Source organism: Mesoplodon bidens (genome assembly GCF_964165515.1).
Source record: "Mesoplodon bidens genome assembly, chromosome: 3".
NCBI classification, from domain to species: domain Eukaryota; kingdom Metazoa; phylum Chordata; class Mammalia; order Artiodactyla; family Ziphiidae; genus Mesoplodon; species Mesoplodon bidens.
This window is the reverse complement of record NC_138178.1, coordinates 143505325-143524702: the sequence shown is the minus strand read 5'-3', so window position 1 is coordinate 143524702 and position 19378 is coordinate 143505325. Positions and strand designations below refer to the sequence as shown.

The 19378-nt window shown below is 34.2% G+C and overlaps 1 protein-coding gene across 3 annotated transcripts in view; it reads right to left on the bottom strand.

Annotated features, from left to right (window-relative positions):
• Positions 1-19378, bottom strand: part of GPHN (gephyrin) — a 639047-nt gene that overhangs the window by 301290 nt on the left and 318379 nt on the right. For all 3 annotated transcript variants that reach the window (XM_081229975.1, XM_081229976.1, XM_081229977.1), the window contains exon 5: positions 6646-6740. In XM_081229975.1, coding sequence (XP_081086101.1) covers positions 6646-6740 — 95 coding nt within the window. The remainder of the gene's footprint in view (positions 1-6645; positions 6741-19378) is intronic.

Genomic DNA, 19378 nt, shown 5'->3' with positions numbered 1-19378 from the left:
AGAATGTTCTATGAGCACTTGAGAAAAATGTGTATTCTGTTGTTTTTGGATGGAATGTCCTATAAATATCAATTAAGTCCATCTTGTTTAATGTATGATTTAAAGCTTGTGTTTCCTTATTTATTTTCATTTTGGATGATCTGTCCATTGGTGAAAGTGGGGTGTTAAAGTCCCCTACAATGATTGTGTTACTGTTGATTTCCCCTTTTATGGCTGTTAGTGTTTGCCTTATGTATTGAGGCGCTCCTATGTTGGGTGCATAAATATTTACAATTGTTATATCTCCTTCTTGGATTGATCCCTTGTTCATTATGTAGCGTGCTTCTTTGTCTCTTATAATCGTCTTTATTTTAAAGTCTATTTTGTCTGATATAAGAATTGCTACTCCAGCTCTCTTTTGGTTTCCATTTGCATGGAATATCTTTTTCCATCCCCTCACTTTCAGTCTGTATGTGTCTCTAGGTCTGAAGTGGGTCTCTTGTAGACAGCATATATATGGGTCTTGTTTTTTTATCCATTCAGCCAGTCTGTGTCTTTTGGTGGGAGCATTTAGTCCATTTACATTTAAGTTAATTATCGATATGTATGTTCCTATTCCCATTTCTTAATTGTTTTGGGTTTGTTATTGTAGGTCTTTTCCTTCTTTTGTGTTTTTTGCCTAGAGAAGTTCCTTTAGCATTTGTTGTAAAGCTGGTTTGGTGGTGCTGAACTCTCTCAGCTTTTGCTTGTGTGTAAAGCTTTTAATTTCTCCATCAAATCGGAATGAGATCCTTGCTGGGTAGAGTAATCTTGGTTGCAGGTTTTTCTCCTTCATCACTAAACATGTCTTGCCAGTCCCTTCTGGCTTGCAGAGTTTCTGCTGAAAGATCAGCTGTTAACCTTATGGGGATTCCCTTGTGTGTTATTTGTTGTTTTTCCCTTGCTGCTTTTAATATGTTTTCTTTGTATTTAATTTTTGACAGTTTGATTAATATGTGTCTTGGTGTGTTTCTCCTTGGATTTACCCTGTATGGGACTCTCTGTGCTTCCTGGACTTGATTAACTATTTCCTTTCCCATATTAGGGAAGTTTTCAACTATAATCTCTTCAAATATTTTCTCAGTCCCTTTCATTTTCTCTTCTTCTTCTGGAACCCCTATGATTCGAATGTTGGTGTGTTTAATGTTGTCCCAGAGGTCTCTGAGACTGTCCTCAGTTCTTTTCATTCTTTTCTCTTTATTCTGCTCTGTGGTAGTTATTTCCACTATTTTATCTTCCAGGTCACTTATCCGTTCTTCTGACTCATTTATTCTGCTATTGATTCCTTCTAGAGTATTTTTAATTTCATTTTTTGTGTTGTTCATCGTTGCTTGTTTCATGTTTAGTTCTTCTAGGTCCCTGTTAAATGGTTCTTGCATTTTCTCTATTCTATTTCCAAGAGTTTGGATCATCTTTTTTATTATTACGCTGAATTCTTTTTCAGGTAGACTGCCTATTTCCTCTTCATTTGTTAGGTCTGGTGGGTTTTCATCTTGCTACTTCATCTGCTGTGTGTTTTTCTGTCTTCTCATTTTGCTTATGTTACTGTGTTTGGGGTCTCCTTTTTGCAGGCTGCAGGTTCATAGTTCCCATAGTTTTTGGTGTCTGTCCCCAGTGGCTAAAGTTGATTCAGTGGGTTGTGTACGCTTCTTGGTGAAGTGGACTAGTGCCTGTGTTTTGGCGGATGAGGTTGGATCTTGTTTTTCTGGTAGGCAGGTCCACGTCTGGTGGTGTGTTATGGGGTGTCTGTGGGCTTATTATGATTTTAGGCAGCCTCTCTGCTAATGGGTGGGGTTGTGTTCCTGTCTTGCTAGTTGTTTGCCATAGGGTGTCCAGCACTGTAGCTTGCTGGTCGTTGAGTGAAGCTGGGTGTTGGTGTTGAGATGGAGATCCCTGGGAGATTTTTGCCGTTTGATATTATGTGGAGCTGGAAGGTCTCTTGTGGACCAGTGTCCTGAAGTTGGCTCTCCCACCTCAGAGGCACAGCACTGACTCCTGGCTGCAACACCAAAAGCCTTTCATCCACACGGCCCAAAGCCAGGCTGGCGGGGGTGTTGGGGTGCGCACGGACCAGGCACCGGCGGTGGCAGGAGGAGGAAGAGGAGGAGAAGAGGACCAGCTGAGCGGCGCCTCCCTCCCAACCCACAGGCACTGGCTCCTTGGGGGGTTCCCGGTAGAACACCAAGACAGGAGGCGAGGCAGCCACACAAGCAACAGCTGCTACGTGGGCCTGGGCTCAATCTGGCTCTCGGGGGCTGGGGCACGGGCAGTCAGGATTGGGAAAAAAGGCAGAAGTGGGGTGCAGAGGGCGGGGCAGAGAGCGTCGAGGTCTAGAGGATGGCGTCCAGGGCGCCTAGGGACGCCACCACATGGATGCCGCTGCCCGGGCTGATGCCGGCAGCCCCTCCCTCTCCCCGCCCAGAGGGCGCTGCAGGCGCGGACGCACTGGCCTCACCTAGCTCGCCGACTTGCTGACCATTCTCCTTTTGAAATAAATACAAAGGTAGAAATTCTTAGCAAAGAAATAGAACCATAAAAAAGCAGCTGAATAGAAATTTTAGAACTGAAAAAATACTGTATCTGTAATTTTAAAATGCACTGGAGGGACTTTCCCGGTGGTCCAGCGGTAAAGACTCTGCCTTCCAATGCAGGGGACGCGGGTTTGATCCCTGGTCGGGGAATTAAGATCCCACATGGTGCGGGGCAACTAAGCCCGTGTGCCACAACTACTGAGCTCGCGCACCTCAATGAGAGAGCCAGCGTGCTGCAAACTACAGAACCCAGGTGCTTTGGAGCTCACGCCACAACTAGAGAAGAGAAAACCCACACGCCACAACTAGAGAGAAGCCCGTGCGCCACAATGAAGAGCCCATGTGTAGCAATGAAAGATCCTCTATGCCTCAGTGAAGATCCGGCATGCTGCAACTAAGACCCAACGGAGTCAAATAAATAAATAAGTAAACAAATATTTTTAAAAATTCACTAGATAGGCTCAAGGGCAAAATGAAAATGAAAGAGGAAAAATGTTAGTGAACTTGAAGATAGATTAATAAAAACAATCTGAAGAATAGAGTAAAAATGGTTAAAAAAAGTGAACATCAGAAACCTGTGATATGTTATCAAAAGATGTATAATTCATATCACAAAAGTACCAGAAGAAAATGAGAAAGAGATTGGTGCAGAAAAAGAAAAATCTGAAAAATAGCTAGATTTCCCAAATTTGGTTAAGGACATCAAGTTTACAGATTCAAGAAGCTCTTTTAACCCAAATGTATAAACTCAAAGAAAACCACACCCAGGTACATAATAATCAAATTGTTGAAATCAAAAATAAAGAAAAAATATCTTCAAAGCATCCAGAGAAAAAAATCATACATATAAGGGAATATCAATTCAAAAGACTGTGGATTTCTCCACAGAAACCATGAAGCCAGAAGAGAAAAGAAAAACATTTTTTTAAATGCTGAAAGGAAAGAATTGTCAATCCATAATTCTATATCTAGTGAAAATATCCTTCAGGAATAAAGGTAAGATAAAGACATTTCCAGATGAAGGAAAGCATTAAAAGGTTCTGCCAGCAGACTTGCTCTAAGAACTAGAACTCTGAACAAATAACAACACAACAGTGATCAACACTTAAACTTACTATGAATCAACTGTTCTGGGCACTTAAATGGACTAGTTTACTTAATGCAAGAAGGCTTGTACTACTGACATCCTCATTATAGAGATGAGAAAAAAATGATGTTATGTAGCTAGTAACAGAGCAAGAATAGAACCCAAGCAGTCTGAGTTCAGAGATGATGCTCTTAACCTTTACTTGATGCAATCTTCCAACTTACTTGTACAAAAAAAAAACTGGAAAACTGGAAGATATTAAGTTAACCAAGCAGATGAAAATCATTTAAACAGATTTAGTAATTTAAAAAATTATTTTTATTTAATGCTGCTCTCTAGAGATAAAAATAGGAAGGCAAGGCACCAACTTGATGCATTACTTAACCTTGAAAAAAAACTCTATTACATCTAGGATGAAACACTGAGTTATCAATAGTAACCATAACAAGAAACATTTTTTTGAGTACCTACTATGTGTCAGAAATTGTTTTGGGGCTGAGGATATAAAATGAATAAGATAAAGCTGCTGTTCTTAATACAAATTTGGATTTTATACAAATTAGGTAAAACAAACAAGAAAGTAAATAATTACAATATAGCACATGTTATAATATAAGCATGTACAAAGCTACAAGTACATACAAGGTAAAAATGCTAAAGAAAGGAAGCATCAATCTAATCATGGCTGTTTAAAATTTTTTTTTAAATGATTTGAAAAGCACCAAAAAATAAACAGTAAGGGAAATAGTCCACAATTCCCTTTTCCACACCTCATGCCAACTACTATCTCTGTTTCAGATTTGTAAATAAACTCTCAGTTCAATAGGTAATGAACATAAAGAAAAGCCAGAAGAATCTGGCTGTGTATACCACGTGTATATAGAATCTGCTTGTGTATACTATGCTGTGTACGCTTTAGTTTCCAAAGCCTTCAGCCTAAAGATGATGGACTTATTCTAAAATTACTTAAAATTTATTCCAAAATACTTAAAATCAGCTCTTGCTAACTTATTTCCCACTCACTCAGCAGTCCACTGCTCAGTAATTATGCGGATTCAGAAGGCAGCGGAGAAATTAATCCAGAAAAATCTTTCAATAAGGCGAAAGTGCTATTTCTATATTAGATCAAGAAAGCTATATTCAATTTAAAGAGTTACCTTAGCAGTTGTAAGGAACAAGTTCTCCGTATAAACTGGGGATCCTGAAGGTAAGGACCATTTCTTACTTTTCTTTCCATACTTACATCCCTAATAGTTAATATAAGGCCTGGCAAATAGAGTATTATTATGTCTGTTGAATTAGATTTTTATTATAAAATAATTAACAAGAGATAACGTTTAATTCTTTCTTGACTATATTCCTTGAATGCCAAGAAAGAGTTCTTTCTTTTTTTTTTTTTTTTTTTATGTGGTACACGGGCCTCTCAATGTTGTGGCCTCTCCCGTTGCGGAGCACAGGTTCCGGATGTGCAGGCCCAGCAGCCACAGCTCACGGGCCCAGCCTCTCCGTGGCACGTGGGATCCTCCCAGACCGGGGCACGAACCCGTGTCCCCTGCATCGGCATGCGGACTCTCAACCACTGCGCCACCAGGGAAGCCTAAGAAAGAGTTCTTTTATGTTCAAAGACTACTACTTAATTCCATAGAGAAAAGGGACCAAATGTGACCTTTGATCTACAGTCAGGTAATATAAGTAAGGGTTAAAAAAAGAACAGCATAGGGCTTCCCTGGTGGCGCAGTGGTTGAGAGTCCGCCTGCCGATGCAGGGGACACAGGTTTGTGCCCCGGTCTGGGAAGATCCCACGTGCCATGGAGCGGCTGAGCCCGTGAGCCGTGACCGCTGAGCCTGCGCATCCGGAGCTTGTGCTCCGCGACGGGAGAGGCCACAACAGTGAGAGGCCTGCGTACCGAAAAAAAAAAAAAGAACAGCATAAAAGAATCAATGTGAGTTCATTAAAGACCAGCATGGACTTTTAAATTTAAAATCTCTATCAAGCTACTTTAGTTATTTTTTTGCTCTTATTAAAATGAAATGTTATAATATAGTATCTGTAATAGGAAAGAAAATACAGTTAACTAATGACCCATTCACATTTCCCTGTAGCTGTGTTTCAAGTGGCTGACATTTATGGCATACAAACTTAGTCTAAGTAACAGAAAGAGCATTATAACTCATATTCTATGCATTCAATAGATGTATTTACTTTTATATTCATATTGCATACAGGATCAATAAATGGCTATAAATAATGATTGTGAAACCCTGCAATTATAAAGTTGCTGTGTATTTTCTATATTGCTCTGAAATCAACTGTATTAATCAATGGTCATTAAATCAACAGATTCTCACTAAGTTGGTATTTCTGTCTTTAACCTAAGTGATGTATGTTGTTCTCATTAAAGGGGATTTTAATCTAAGAATTGCTAAAATAATAACAAATAAATAACTAAACCATCAAATTGAGGATGGATGTTACCATCTAGGTCAACAAAGGCATAGTTTTAAATATACTAATTTAATATACTAGTAATATATTATTGATTGAGCTTCTTTTCATGACCACACATCAATATGCCTATTTACAAATTGAAATTAAGCTCCTAACTTGTAAAAACTTATTAAAAAAGACTCTACTGCTTAGTTTTACTAAATTAGTATTTAATGACAACTAAGGGAAATTAATTGATGATTATAATCACACACAGAAAGAATATTTTACATCTTAATAAACTGGACTCTTCTTGGGGTTATAATTGATAACTTTTAGCAGTAATACAATATTTTCTAAAAGTTTCAACACGATACGCAAAAACAAACAAGCAAACAAAAAAAGAACTTGAAAGAAACTGGCCAATATTTAACTAGACAGGATACTGAGACTCATAAGTCTGGGAAATAAGGGGGGCAAAATTAAGTGGTATGACTGGAGTTTCTTAGGTTTATCAATCTATTGTAGTGATTAGTGGTATGGAATTAATTTTCTTTGCAACATGTTGGTGACTTTCTTACCTAGAGAGCATGCCCAGAGGTGTAACATTAAGTGATCCCATCAGCATTGCCAGGGCCATCCCTGGCGCTTCCCGTTCTATTACTTCTTTTGTGGCCTGTAATTAAAGATTAAATAGCAGACTGAGTGAAATTAACCAAAAATAAGGAAGGCAGAATAGTAAAATTAACTTAATTATAAATCATGCTATCTATAAACCATACTTAGTTCTCCAAATATTTTTTTTAAGGCATCAAGACTCAATTCTTTGGGACCACTGAATAAAAGCTGAGGACCAGAACATCAAGGGAGCTTTTACATTAGCAGACCTTTCTTATCCCTTACAATTCATAAGTATTTAATAGAAATCTCATCTTGCCTAATAACCTATATTTTAAAATTAAGCCTCAGATTGCTATAAGAGCTCAATAGATTTTCACAGAATAAGAAATCTGGGTAGTTTTCTTTGTCTATTACTCTTGAAATAATTAGTCCACAAAAACCCAAGATCACCTTGTATCTCTCCTAGCTCTATGATTTTATGATATAATAAATGCAACTGAAGAAATCATCAAGTCAACTTTCCCCATAAATTGGGGAGAAGAAAAACTCTAGATTTACCATTTCCATATCTTCGATATAAATGAACTATCTGATTGTTTTTAAAAAAGAATTAATGAAGTGATAGGCTTCAACTATATAATAGAAGTTTTAAGATAGGGCATTCTTAAGACAAGTGTGGTTAAACCTCAAATAAGGTACTGAAGGAGGCAAGAAAATTTCATTTTCTAAAGGTCAATGAAAATAGGCATATATTTATCATAATGTGATGGTTAAGATATGTTTTAGGCTAAAGTTGGGAGTGAAACACATGATTTAATCCATTTCTAATCCTCTTTCTACATATGTAGCAGGTTACAATAACTGGGAGCAACACAGGAAGAAAGCTTGCAAAATAAAGTATTACAGTAAATAAGAAGAAAGGCAAACAAAATAAAAAGTAAGTTATGGAAAAATATAGTGAAAGATTGATAGTTCAATATTTCCTTAGAAGTCGAGTGATCATCCTAAGTAAAATCACTATTCTAGGCAAAATTTAGGTTGGTAAATGTCTCATCTAGCCTAATAACCTAAACTTTAAAATGAAGCCTCAGATTGTCATAATAGCTCAATAGATTTTCAAAGAGTAAGAAATCTGGGCAGAGCAGTTAAAATGCAGCAAGTATGTGTTACATGCCAGTTGATGTTATAAATAAACTTTTAAGATGCATATAAATTAGTTAATCCCTTATAATTATATAGAATAAAGGATGACTGGAATTGATGTAATCTACTGGTTCACTGAATCCCAGCATAATGCAATATTTAACAATGTCAGAAATTTTAAAGGAAAATTAACACTACCATAATGCTTTTCAATAAAACCTGCTTTAAAAATAAAGGGCCAGCAGGAAAGAGAAAAGGACATTCTTAAATTTCTAAGTTTGGGAGTTAACTACTTTCATTAAAATATCAATATATAGCTGAAAATTGTTGAGCTAGTGTTATATATAATCTTTCCCATGTTTTCCAAATTTAATAAATCCGGTATGATTTTGAGGTCTCCTGAGAAGAAACACTATTTCCATGTTAAAATTGCTTCACTGAAGTTTACAACTTCTTACGGACCTTAAAATCTTAGAGCCCTAAAAATCAACAAAGGGATGTTACTGAGAACAATCTTAAAACAGCTCTTTGTATAGGGTTAATATTGATTTCATTATCTTTTTGAAAAAGTCACCTAAGCAATGCCTGACATTTAATGAATTTGAGGGTCCATATAAAGATGATATACTCCAAAGTATAGTAGCACACGTTATTTAAGGACAAAGAAAGAAAATATCAACAGAAGTGACAGAGGAAGTCTTTCACTTACATACTTCAAAGCACAGCATTTATCCATCCATACAACAAATACTTATTAAGCACCTACTATGTACTAGGTGGTATTCTACGCAATGATGTTGCAGTAGTGAGTAAAACTTGTAAGAGCGTGTAAACTCACTGTTATCTAGTACATGAAAAACTCAATTGACAAATTACATGAGAATTGTCTAAAAGAAATGTAATTCATTCATTTTTCGAGATCCTCTAAAATATACCGTTGGATTTGGCCAGACCACAGTGGTCTACCTGAAAAGGCCCATCCACTTTTAAAAGAATTGTTTTACTGGACTTTGCTTTTATGGTATGCAGGTGGATACAATTAAATGGCTCAGTGAAACTCATATTTATTTTAGCTAGTATTTGAGACCATTGCTCACCACACTGTACTGAGGTCCTCTTTAGGAGGACCTGTAGGAGAAATTTCCTCTTAAGTATTACAACTAGGAATGGGGTACACTTCTGTGATACCAGTTTGTTTTTAAAATTATGATGACTGTGAATCAAGTTACCCTTGAGAAGAGAGACAAACTTATGAATATTTTTTTAGTAGGCTTACTGAATACAACCCAATTTCATCTTATTTTTCCTTGCCATATTTTTCCATATTTATCTTATAAAAAGTTCTGATGTATTTTATGTATTTGGCTAAACCATCTTAAATACTTTTTAGGGTATAGGTAAATATATGGATAATAGATGGATGAATGAATGTATGTATTCTTACACAGGGGTCTTCATCTTTTTCCAAACATAATTTAGGGAGGACAGTTAATTCTTTCTGAAGACCTTCTAGACAATGTTGGCCTATAGACATAAATCTTGTACAGCATAGAACATAAGAGGAAAATATATATTGTGGTGATGCCACTAAAAGGCATTGGTGTTGACAGGGGTGAATGAGGAGGGCGATCCTCTCCAGGACTAGACACAAAGCAACCCTTTTGCTATATATTCCTAAATAATGCACAAATATAGTCTTTCTTACATCTATATCAAATATATCTTTTCCATATAACATCAGAACCATTCTGTTTACTTTTTATTTTCTCTTCTTCTGTTTGCTGTAGCAAAAAGATCACCATCTGTGAAGTCAGAGAATACCACCATACAATTAAGGTCTGGAGAGTAAGGACTGGATCTGTTGAAGCACCTACCATAGTGTCCAACATACAGAACATGTACTCAATAAATATTTGTTGAATAAAGGAGTGAATAAATGAACCAATATAGGCTTGAAACCCAGCTTTATCACTTAGTTGCTCTGTGAATTAGAACAAAATATTTAATCTCTCTGAGCTTCAGTGTATTTATGAATAAAATGGAGCTAATAATAAAGCATACCTACATCTTATGAGAATTAAATGATGTAAGTAAATCACCTAGCATAGAGTAGGTATTCAATACATGTCAATTTTCTCTATGCCTCTGCTTTCCAATTGTTACATCCTTGCAGTTTTGATTATACCAGTTAAAAAAGAGAAATAATAGAAAAATCCAGAAACCAAACCTAGAAACAGTGGTTGAGAACCAAAGATGAGGGGAAAGAGAACAGAGAGCAAGAACCTAAATGTAAGAACATTGACAAGTTGGGGGCAGGAAGAAGAATACTGAAATAATGGTATCTAAAGGGAAGAAGAAACAGCCAAACGAGATGGAAATTGGAAGATGGACAGGAGGGCAAGAGCTGGGTGAAAACATCTGTAAACTGTAAATGGAGAGGCTCAACTAGAAGGCAAAGAGCAAGAGAATAAAAGTTAGTTTAGAATAAAATGAGAAAAAACGATCTAACTTACTAGAAAATCCAAACAGAAGAGTGGTTTTAACAAATGTAGCTTTATTCCTTCAATCATATACATTAGGATGACAAGCACAGATAAATGAAGGTTATCAGTACTTGTTAACAAGTGGATAATAAGCAATCATTATCAATGGACTATTCATAATCAATGGCAAAAAAGATGCTATTAGAAGTTTGAAATCCTTTTTCTTAATTAGTTTCATTCCATTTTCCACTTTTTTTATGTTATTAATTTGATTGCCAAATTCTGTTTTTCCTTGAGCAACAGTAGAAATTTATATTCTTACTTCAGATATAACCTTTTTTCGACTAGTAGATTCCAAAATAATGAGGTTTAATTGGATTTAGCTATACTTTTTAAATAAGACATTTTATTTTTAACTTCTAAATACTTTCTAAACTTTGAAGGTTGCAATCTCCTATGCAAAATCACTTATTGTGATTTTTTCTTTTACCCTTGACACTTTGAAGATAACATGAAAGTCAGAAAGATGCTTCAAAGACTGCTCAAGTTGCAAAAAAGGGTGTCATAAACAATGATTCTATAGCCCAGGGAACTTGTCAATGAAGTTCAGGTCCATTTTTAACCTTCATAGGAAAAATTACCTTAAAGAACGTTATTGCTAAAAGTCAATGATATTTAAGTATGCACAGGACACACAATAGTTAAATGTAAATGTGAAGAAATTTCTTGTATGCATGGTGGTGGTGAAAAATCACTTAGTATAGTGCTTTTACTTAGTTTTATAGACATACTTTTATTAACAGGTATAGTTTATGCATTAATATTTACATGCTTGTTACTTGACCATGTAGATTTAATACAATTTCCTCCTAACAACTACTACAGTGCCCTCTGCTGATTAAATAATCTTAAATAACAAAGAGTATCTTTGAAACACTATCTAATGGGTACTAATAACCTTGTTAAGCCATCAAGGTGGGATATGATTAGAGCAGTGGTTCTCAAACTTTAGTGTGCATCGGGATCTCCTAGAAATCTTGTTAAATGCTGATTGCTGGGCCATACTCAGAGATTTTGATCCAGAATGTCTGGCTAGGGTCTCAAATTTTGCATATCTAACAAGTTTCCAGATTATGCTTGTGCTGCTGGTCAGAGGACTACACTTTGAAAAACAGACTGCAGATAGAAGGAATGAGGTAGATTCATGATAATGTATACAACTTGTTCTAATATTCATAATCACCTTATATTCAACTTTGTAAAATAGATTGAAATAAATGTGAGGATCCTTCATCGAAGCAAAATATAGACCTAGTGAGGAGATAAATTAGGTAAAAATAGGCAGTTTAATGCCAGCCAATCAAACTTTCCTGACTCTATCCATTAACGTCAGCCACGTACATTTTCTTGACTCAAACACATAAATTTTATTTTACACTTTAATACAAGGTTATAATAAACAAACAATTCAGATCTTGTCCCTGTAAGTATCCTATGGTACAGAGAAGCTATCTTTAATATATTTTTTTCTCAGGACTATACATGATGAATAAAATTTACATAGATGACTAACTCATAGGGATGTTCAAGGAACACCAGCTATAAATTTACTCTTTTCTCTCCTCATTTAAGAAGCAGAGCAGAGTGGAAGTAAGAGTCGCAGTATTATAAGGGCAGTCTTTAATTTATTCCAATTAATTAAAAACATTCATATACAGATTTTGTTAATTTTATATTACTAATTACAAACACCTTTCAACTAATCATGTCATTGTATCATAACAGTGTGACTAAGTGGTTAAAGACTACTGCTACAAAGAAGAAGCTGCAACTAAGTAATGAAAATAGTTATTCCAGTTTTACTTGAGAGATATGAATGCACTGGTAATGTATTTCTCTTCCTTGGAGCTTTAGCCTTCTTAAATATTTACATCTTTTTCCACTCTCGGAAGAAGCAGAAAGCTTTTCAAAATGGAGATACTCCATTTTGTTTTTCAGTTAAAGTGGTACAATATTTAAGTAAGATCTGGTTATAATGAAAGATCAAAGGAGACAGTATAATTATAGAGAAACAAAAAAATAAAAATAAAAATAAAAATTTAAGTACTCCAGGCAATTTCATCGTCCATTCCATTCAACAAACATGTACTCTGCAGTGAGCATGAGATGCTGAGTGAAGACTCTACTGTTTCCATTGCTCATCTCAACCCTTATTAAATAACCAAGTTGAGTATATATATAGCAGTGAGTACTCCAAAGTTTTATAATTTCTTTACCCAGTGAGTATTTTTTCATATTATTTTCCTCATTTATCTAAATATTGATAGTCAAATTATCAAACAAAAAAATCAGGGAACTCAAATGAGTGAATTAATTTTTATAAGAGATTTTCACAAGAATAGCACTTATCTTTACAGTCTACTTATAAATTGTACTATTTTATATCTCATTCCAGGAAAAGGTGACAAAATAGTGGTATTTCTATGGATTATTAGCATTTTTATATATGTATTATACTTTTATTCATTTTTGGCACTATGTGAAAAATAATAAAGTTCTCCTTTATTGTAGGTTGTTGGTTACATGTCCTTTAATCTATAGAGAAGAAAATGTTATTCATTCATGTTCTTCAAAAGTTGATATATAGATATGGAAAAAAATCCTCTTTCTCAAATCTGAAGAAAGATGAAGTAGAAAGATGATCCAATCTGAAACTGTACTGAAAGGCTGTTGTCTGGTCACTTAACTGGTGAATGTATAACCCAGCTTCTTTACTCCAGCTACTTTGGAATTTTGTTTTTTTAATGTAATTAGTGGTATATAATATAAGTAGAAACATAAGAGCTACCTAAAAAAATCTATACATTGGATTTCCACTCTATTGATGGTCACACATAATTACTTTGTTTACTTAAAGCAGTATAAGTTTTTAATGTTTATATAACAATATAATTTAAGCCATTCTTAAACATCTTAATTGAGAATAAAGGAAATAAGCTCCTACTTTAGACTTATAAATACTATTTGCAAATGACTCACTGCCAATTGATTTTAGAAAATCTAAAACTTTGCTCTTTTGCCTTAAGATACAATAATTCCCACTGGTGGCCTCTTTAGAAAGTATCCACATTAGAAACACGTAATTATCACATCTGAAGTTCTCTTGCAACAAAACTAGGTTCTCACCAAAACAGACACATGTGAAAAAGTGAGAGGAAGAAACAGGTGAGGTAAAGGAAACAGTGAGTGGAAGAACTGCTAAGAAAAGAGAAAAACCAAAAACAGCTCATTCCTATTTTAAATATTATTATAAGGTGTTGCATTTTGTCTTCTCATACCACCCTCAGTTTTAAAATTACAGGCCAACTGGGAAAGATGGAAATGAGTACAGTACTTCCTAAAAGCAAAGAAATCCAATATTGCTGTTGTCTTGCGATAAGCTTAACTTAGTAGAAGTTCTAATAGTAAAGATGACACGTTAAGTATTTGGAGGCTATGACATGCTGTAGCTTGAATTAAATAACTTGTTCTCTTACGCTTTTGCTCATCTAAAGATGGATTTTAAAGCTACTAACCTCTCACTTTATGATCAGGCTTTTTATTCATCATCTATAACCTAATAGTCCTTCATTATTCACATATTAACTAAATATAAGCTTTTGTTCTTATGCCTCCAGAAATTTATCCATCGCTCCGTTTCCCGTTTGTAAAAAGGGGTAATAATATTTGTTATCCATCTTATAAAACTAAATTGTTAACACTATAAAGCAATTTTAGTTAACTAAAAGGATGTCATAATATTTATAATGCTAGTATGATAACATTATATACAACATAAATTTATAATGCTGTGAAAAAGCTCTTATTTCTCTTATTGCACTGGAGAGCTAAACATGAATACTATTATTTAGCAACATAATTTAAGAATAGGAGAAATATTCACATCAGAATGTTTTATTTATGGTGCCTTTCTTACAAAACATCTATAGATATTCTCTGTTTAAACATAACATATTCCTATGTTACATAATACAGAGGAGACATATTATCTTTTTGTAAGTGAAGAAATAGACACACTAATAAATTCTATGAATAATGCAAAGCCACACAGTAAATCAATAAAACTTAGGCCTGTAGGCTCCAATTCTGAAGTTAATCCATTAAATCTATTATATGTTTTCAGTTTACAAGGTATTACACCCTATTCAGACATAGGAAGGATCTTTGTACTTTGCTTAAATGCGATAGAACATAAAAATGCTCAGTATCATTCCTAACACGTAACAAGTGCCTAACAAATGTTGAATACTATGATTTGTACTAAAACAAAAGTCTAAAGTCACTTATGTCATACAAGTTGCTGTAATGGACTACAGTCAAAGCAACTGTGAAAACTGAATAGTTCTACCAGAAGCAGTACAGAAGTTATGGGCACATTTGTTTTTGAATGTGTGTGAATTACCAGATGTCTGAAGAATGCAACATGCTAGCAATAATCTTGAAAACTTAATGAAGATTTATCAAGAAACAGCCGTTTTGGAGATACCAATGACCAGGAATATAGCCTTGGACATTACCATAAAACCTCCAAAGTTAACTGGGAAAAGAAAATGAGAAGATTATAAATATATTTTGAAGAAAAAGAACGAACAGCACCTCCTGCATTTATGCTTTCACCTAAGTCCAATAGAAAACAACTATGTAATTACATACGTAAGCAAAGATGAAAAAATATAAGTATCCATAACTACTTGTGGTAAAAAAATTGTTCAAATTGGTAAGCCAAATAAGTTTATATAATTTTTAAAATTTCCATAACAACCATACATTACAAATTAAGGCTGCGAAAACAACATCAGCCTCACAACAAGTCAGAATGGACTTAGACCCAGGATGTTGTAAAATAGGGGAACGCAAAGAGGCAACATTTGATGCAAGTTAATGCCTGCTGCTCATGCTAAACAGAGGGGTCTTATCATAATCACTTAAAATCAACAATATTATACTTTACAGTAGAAAAATCTACTTTGCAGTAGTCTCTCAAAAAAAGGAATGAAAAATAAAAAATAACTCAGTGAGTTATAACCTGGAAGACATATAAAAGGAAGAACACATTATTTATTAAATAAAATTGATATAAGTCAGATGAAAGAAAATCTTTACCTTTATTATAATGGAAGAAAAATCTCTTAACAAGGACTTAAAAATAATGAGAGGTCCAATTTTTAAAAACTGTTGTAAAGAGTTGCAGCTATCCATTGCCAATGAAAAAGGTAAAACTGTAGGAATGCAAAAAAGATCAAAAAACTTCTTGAAAAGTTAAATAACAGCTCTTATATACACTCTTATTTGAAAGATAAAATATTTTATTCTGTAATTATGAGATTCTTCCATGGAATCATAACTTACATATTTGTGTGTGTGTGTGTATACCCTTGTGTATACACACACACGTATACTTTTTTGGTATGGAACTTAGAGCTGATATCTTAGAATCAGGATCTATAGTTTAAGCTCTGAAGATCACAAAATCTTTTCAGAACATCCAGACTATGGTGCTTAGAATAAGGTAGTTCACTATCCAAATAAAGCCTATGTTGCCTTCAAGTCTGAGATTTACAAGTCAAAATAGAGTCCATCCTTGAACAAAACAATTACACTTCATAAAACTGAGGATAATGTATATGTGTGTGTACACACAAGTACATGTCTTAGAACTGGAGTTGAGTTCTTTAGGTTAGGGCTATAAGCAACTGAATAGTTGACTTTATTAGGGCAGCTGGTGGGAATGGGGAGGAAGAAATTGGTTCTATCTACCACCACTAAACAAATCCCATCACCTAGTCAGAATGAATAGAAATGACCATTTCTACTAACACACAAACAACATACACAAAAACATACACACACACTCCTGAGGCTGCTCATTTACAACACTGCCTCTTTCAATGCTACCTTGATGTTCATTTTAGCCCAATTATATGCTTTAGAAATTGTACCCCTAAGTGTAGTTCAGCATACGGTAGGTCCAAACCAAATTCACAAGAATCAACAAACAAAGGATATAAAAAATTCATGTTTATAAAACAAACCTGAAAGATTTGGTAACCAGATAGGTAATTATGAACAGAGTTAACTCAGATCTTCTCTTCACATAATAAAAATTAAGTATGCAAGAGTAGAAGGTGCCCAAAGTAGGAACATTAACTGGGGCAGATGGAAGTTGACATTTTGCTCAATCAATACTGTAATGGGAAGGGCAGACGTCTATACTTAACCAAGTTTGTCTCTAGAGAAAGGAAAGAAAACAAAGAAGTAGGTGGGGATGTGGAGAGGGGCAACATTAGATTCTGTCGTGTCCTGGTTTCCCAGAGGAGTCTTTGTTTTTTCCTTCTTCTTCTTTTTTGAACACAAGTTTCCCAGAAGTTATCAGACTTTGTAGAATTTTCTGTGAATTTTCAGATACCACCACTTCTGCAAATTCTTTATTTTTTAAAAGCTTTTTATGTTACAACATGATGGGTCACTTAAGGAATATTCTCCTAAATCTTTCTGACCTGTCTCTGATCTCCAGGAGCAATGACAAGAAAACATCAAAGAGAAACAGCAGTTGTTTAAACTTGGAAGGAATCATTAAAAAAGAACGAAATTATAGTATTAATTTCCAGCATCTCAAAATAAATGTGGCCTAAATCAATCAGGGCAAATGTAGATTTACTCTTAAAATTATTTATTAAAATGGAGATTAGGTCTGAGTTACTCTGTGTCATTGGTAGAGGTAGGTTAGGAAGCTAAATAAATAGTAATTAATAGAAATCCAAAACATTAAAGACTATTTAAAGCAGTAAAGACTATTTAAAGCAAAGGACACACTCCTGGGCATATTTAAAGCAGTAAAGACTAGTTAAAGCAAGGGACACACTGTTGGGCATATATCCGGAAAAGACAAAAACTCTAATTTGAAGTTCATGGCAGCACTATTTACAATAGCCAAGACATGGACGCAACTTAAATGTCCATCTACAGAGGAATGGATAAAGATGTGGTATGTGTGTGTGTGCATAATGAAATATTAATCTGCCATAAAAAGAATGAAACATGATAGACCTAGAGATTATCATACTAAGTAAATCAGATAAATACAAATATCACATGATATCACATATGTTGGAATCTAAGAAAAATGATACAAATGAAATTATTTACAAAACAGAAATAGACTCACAGACATATTGATAGAAAACAAACTTATGGTTACCAAAGGAGAAAGGGGGAGGAATAAATTAGGAATCTGGGATTAACAGATACACACTACTATATACAAAATAAATAAACAACAAGGACCTATTGTATGGCACAGGGAGCTATATTCAGTATCTTGTAATAACCTATAAAGGAAAGGAATTTGAAAAAGAATAGATATATATATATATCTGTAAGTATAACTGAATCACTTTGCTGTACACCTGAAACATTGTAAATCAACTATACTTCAATAAAAAATACAAAAAAATAAAGCAAGGGACAAATGATATGATATGACACAATAATTATCATAATTGAAAAGTAACCTCAAAATTACTTAGATGTTACTTCATAGAAATATGAGACACTATATTGTTTTCAATCTAGTATGATATATTCTGGGCATAAATCTTTACAGATAAAGGGAAACTGCTTTTGGTTAACTATGGATAACTTTGACATGAGTCTCAAAAATCAGTGAGTTTTCAATGCTGGCATATTAAGATCATTGTATGGATTCCTCTCAAGATTTTTCAAAGTTTACCAATTAAATAAAACAGTAAAATTATTATAAGTGAGAAGCAAAATTACAATGTGGGAGAAGCATAGCTTTTAATATATTATTTTTACTATTTAAAATATACTATTTTTATTACATGATGGAAGAGTTTTATTTATTTTTTAGGGATGTCAAATAAAACACAGGATATCCATTTAAATTTGAATTTCATATAAATAGTGAATAATTTTTAGCTTAAGTACTCCCTAAATATTGAATGGGCATATGTATGCTAAAAACATACCCATTTATCTGAAATTCAGATTTAACTGGGAGTCCCGTCTTTCTTTCCTTCCTTTCTTCCTTTCTTTTTTCCCTCCCTCTCTACCTGCCTCCCTCCCTTCCTTCATTTCTTCCTTCCTTCTTCCCTCCCTCCCTCCCTTCCTGTTTTATTACAGTACAGTTGATGTACAATATTATATAAGTTACAGGTGTAAAATACAGCAATTCACAATTTTTAAAAGTTATACTCCATTTATAGTTATTATAAAAGTTGGTTATATTCCCTGTATTGTACAATATGTCCTTGTAGCTTATTTTATACATAATAGTTTGTACCTCTTAGTCCCCTACCCCTATTTTGCCCCCTCCTCCCCCGCCCTCCCCATTGGTAACCACTAATTTGTTCTCTATGTCTCTGAGTCTGCTTCTTTTTTGTTATATTCACTAGTGTGCTATATTTTTTACATTCCCCATATAAGTAATAACATGATGGAGGATTTAAAAAAATTGTTCCTCAAAACATCAAAGTGAGAAGGCAGGTAGCAGTAGAAAAATAGAAAGTATTAAATATATTAGGAAGAGAAAATAATACAATATTTAGATATTTAATTGTTTTGAAATATAACTGTTTCATTTTAATATTAGTAAAGAAAGTCAAACATGATTACTAAGTTTGAAGCATCTAAGATATTTTCATTCAGGAAAACATTTTTTAACTTTTAATACAAACCACAAATGTAATAGGTACATGGTATCCTATGTAATAGGTACACGGTATCCTATGATAATACTGTTGTCCTGACCTAATGAATATGGTCTAACTGCTCTCTATCCAAAATTTTAGAACAAGTTTTTGTAGTATATTGTGAACCTCAAAATAAACACTTCACACATGTATGTCACAAAATGAAACCCTGTACAAAATAATTTCCAATATAACTTCTTTAATACTTTTAAGATATTATTCTATTATCTATTTTATTCCAATGTTGTTTAAAAGCCTGCTGTCACTCCTATATAAGTGATCTGTCCTTTCTCTCT